The sequence below is a fragment of the Nanorana parkeri genome, unplaced genomic scaffold (assembly GCF_000935625.1).
Source record: "Nanorana parkeri isolate BGI_ZX_2015 unplaced genomic scaffold, ASM93562v1 scaffold763, whole genome shotgun sequence".
Lineage (NCBI taxonomy): Eukaryota > Metazoa > Chordata > Amphibia > Anura > Dicroglossidae > Nanorana > Nanorana parkeri.
In genome coordinates, this window is record NW_017307031.1 from 14,228 (window position 1) to 15,792 (window position 1,565).

At 48.8% G+C, this 1,565-nt stretch overlaps 1 protein-coding gene across 1 annotated transcript in view; it reads left to right on the forward strand.

Moving 5' to 3' along the window:
* The first annotated feature begins 490 nt into the window (after positions 1-490).
* CNTFR (ciliary neurotrophic factor receptor) overlaps positions 491-1,565 on the forward strand; it is a 186,169-nt gene continuing 185,094 nt past the window's right edge. Inside the window, exons 1-2 of the mRNA XM_018564592.1 lie at positions 491-607; positions 695-773. Coding sequence (XP_018420094.1) covers positions 695-773 — 79 coding nt within the window. The 5' untranslated portion in view covers positions 491-607. The remainder of the gene's footprint in view (positions 608-694; positions 774-1,565) is intronic.

Below are 1,565 nucleotides of genomic sequence, written 5' to 3' on the forward strand. Positions count from 1 at the left end.
GGCTCCACCCAGTTGTAATGATAGATCAGCGCATATTTATTATTATTATTTTTTTTTTTTATCTTCCTATTTATTTAACATTTTTATCATCATTTAGCAATTTTTTTTGTTTGTTTATTTTTTGTTAACATTCTTTCCACTTTTTTGCTCTTCTGCTCGGTACCACGGAGGTAGTGGGCAGAACAGCCGAGCCGAATGCCCAGATGTTGGGTCGCCTTCTGCACCGATGTATGGCTGAAATCGGCCGTACTGAGCCGGAAAGGAATGGCTATACATTGTAGCAAGTGAGGGGTTTCATGTAAATCAGTAGAGTGGCCGAACGAAACGGGCAATCTTTGAGCCGATTGGCCCATGTGTGTCTCAGCTGTGCGGCCGGCTTCTCCTGGGTGTGATTATTCCATCAGTCACGTCTCCGGTCTCTCAGTCAGCTCCTGGAAGGGGAGAGAGACAGAGAGAGAGAGAGAGAGAGAGGGAGACGTCACTGTCCAGCCCAGATCATTAATTCTCCGGCTCGGCTCTGGGTCTCAGCTCCCTCTGCCCGTCGGTCGTCCAGCGGCGAAGTGCACGATGAGTCACAAGTAAACGCACTCGGGTTCCTCATGACTAGGTGACAGACTAACGCCACCGACTCCAGCTGCTCCCTCCGCTGCTCCCCCGGCTAACCGTTGCCATTTTTTTTTCTTCCTTTCAACAGATGGCAAACCCGGTGACATCAGCCTGCTGTATGGTGCTAGCGGCGGCCGTCATGGTGTACGCGCAACGACACAACGAGGGTAAGTCGTACTTTTGCATGGAGGTGGCATGTGTGTGTGCGGGGACACCGGCGGGACACAGACGGGACACAGACGGCCTGCCAAAGGAAGGCGAGGTCACTGGGTGTCCGGGGGATGATTGATGGGGGATTGTTAACCCTCTGCACCAGTATTATCCTATATACAGTATACGGTGTATATATATATATATATACACGTACGGACCTTCGCGCGCCACGGCCCGCTGCGGCATCAATCATTTACTTCCATATAAACATCTCCAGCGTCAGACATAAATAAGTGTAATGGAAGTGCTGGCAGAGAACAGAGACTTTGTCATCGCAGCAGACGGGACGCCGAGCCAATGAGCAGAAACGGCCGAAAAACAAAAGTCGCCGAACCGAGAACGCGCGGCGGGTGATGTCACCCGTTTACTGACCGGCGGGTAGACACAGCGCACTTCTTATATCGTATTTGGGATGATGTGAAAATTATTTGGTTTTGATACATTTATAGCAGGACGGTGATAAAGATACAAATGAGTGAAATCTGTATTGATTGATAATCGATACAATGATATATTGATGAATTGATAATATTGATACGTCATTAACTGTGGGGTTGTAATTAATTGCAAGCAGTACAAGTATCTGCTCTTGATTTGGTATCGGCCTATAACGCAGAGCTCAAACCAGGAGAGGTGGAAGCAGCACCGGGAGCTGTTACTGTGGAAACAGCATGCTGATAGTTGGAGAGAGCAATGTGATAGAGAGATGAGGTCATCAGTCTGCCAGTCACAGGCCAGGGGGGGGA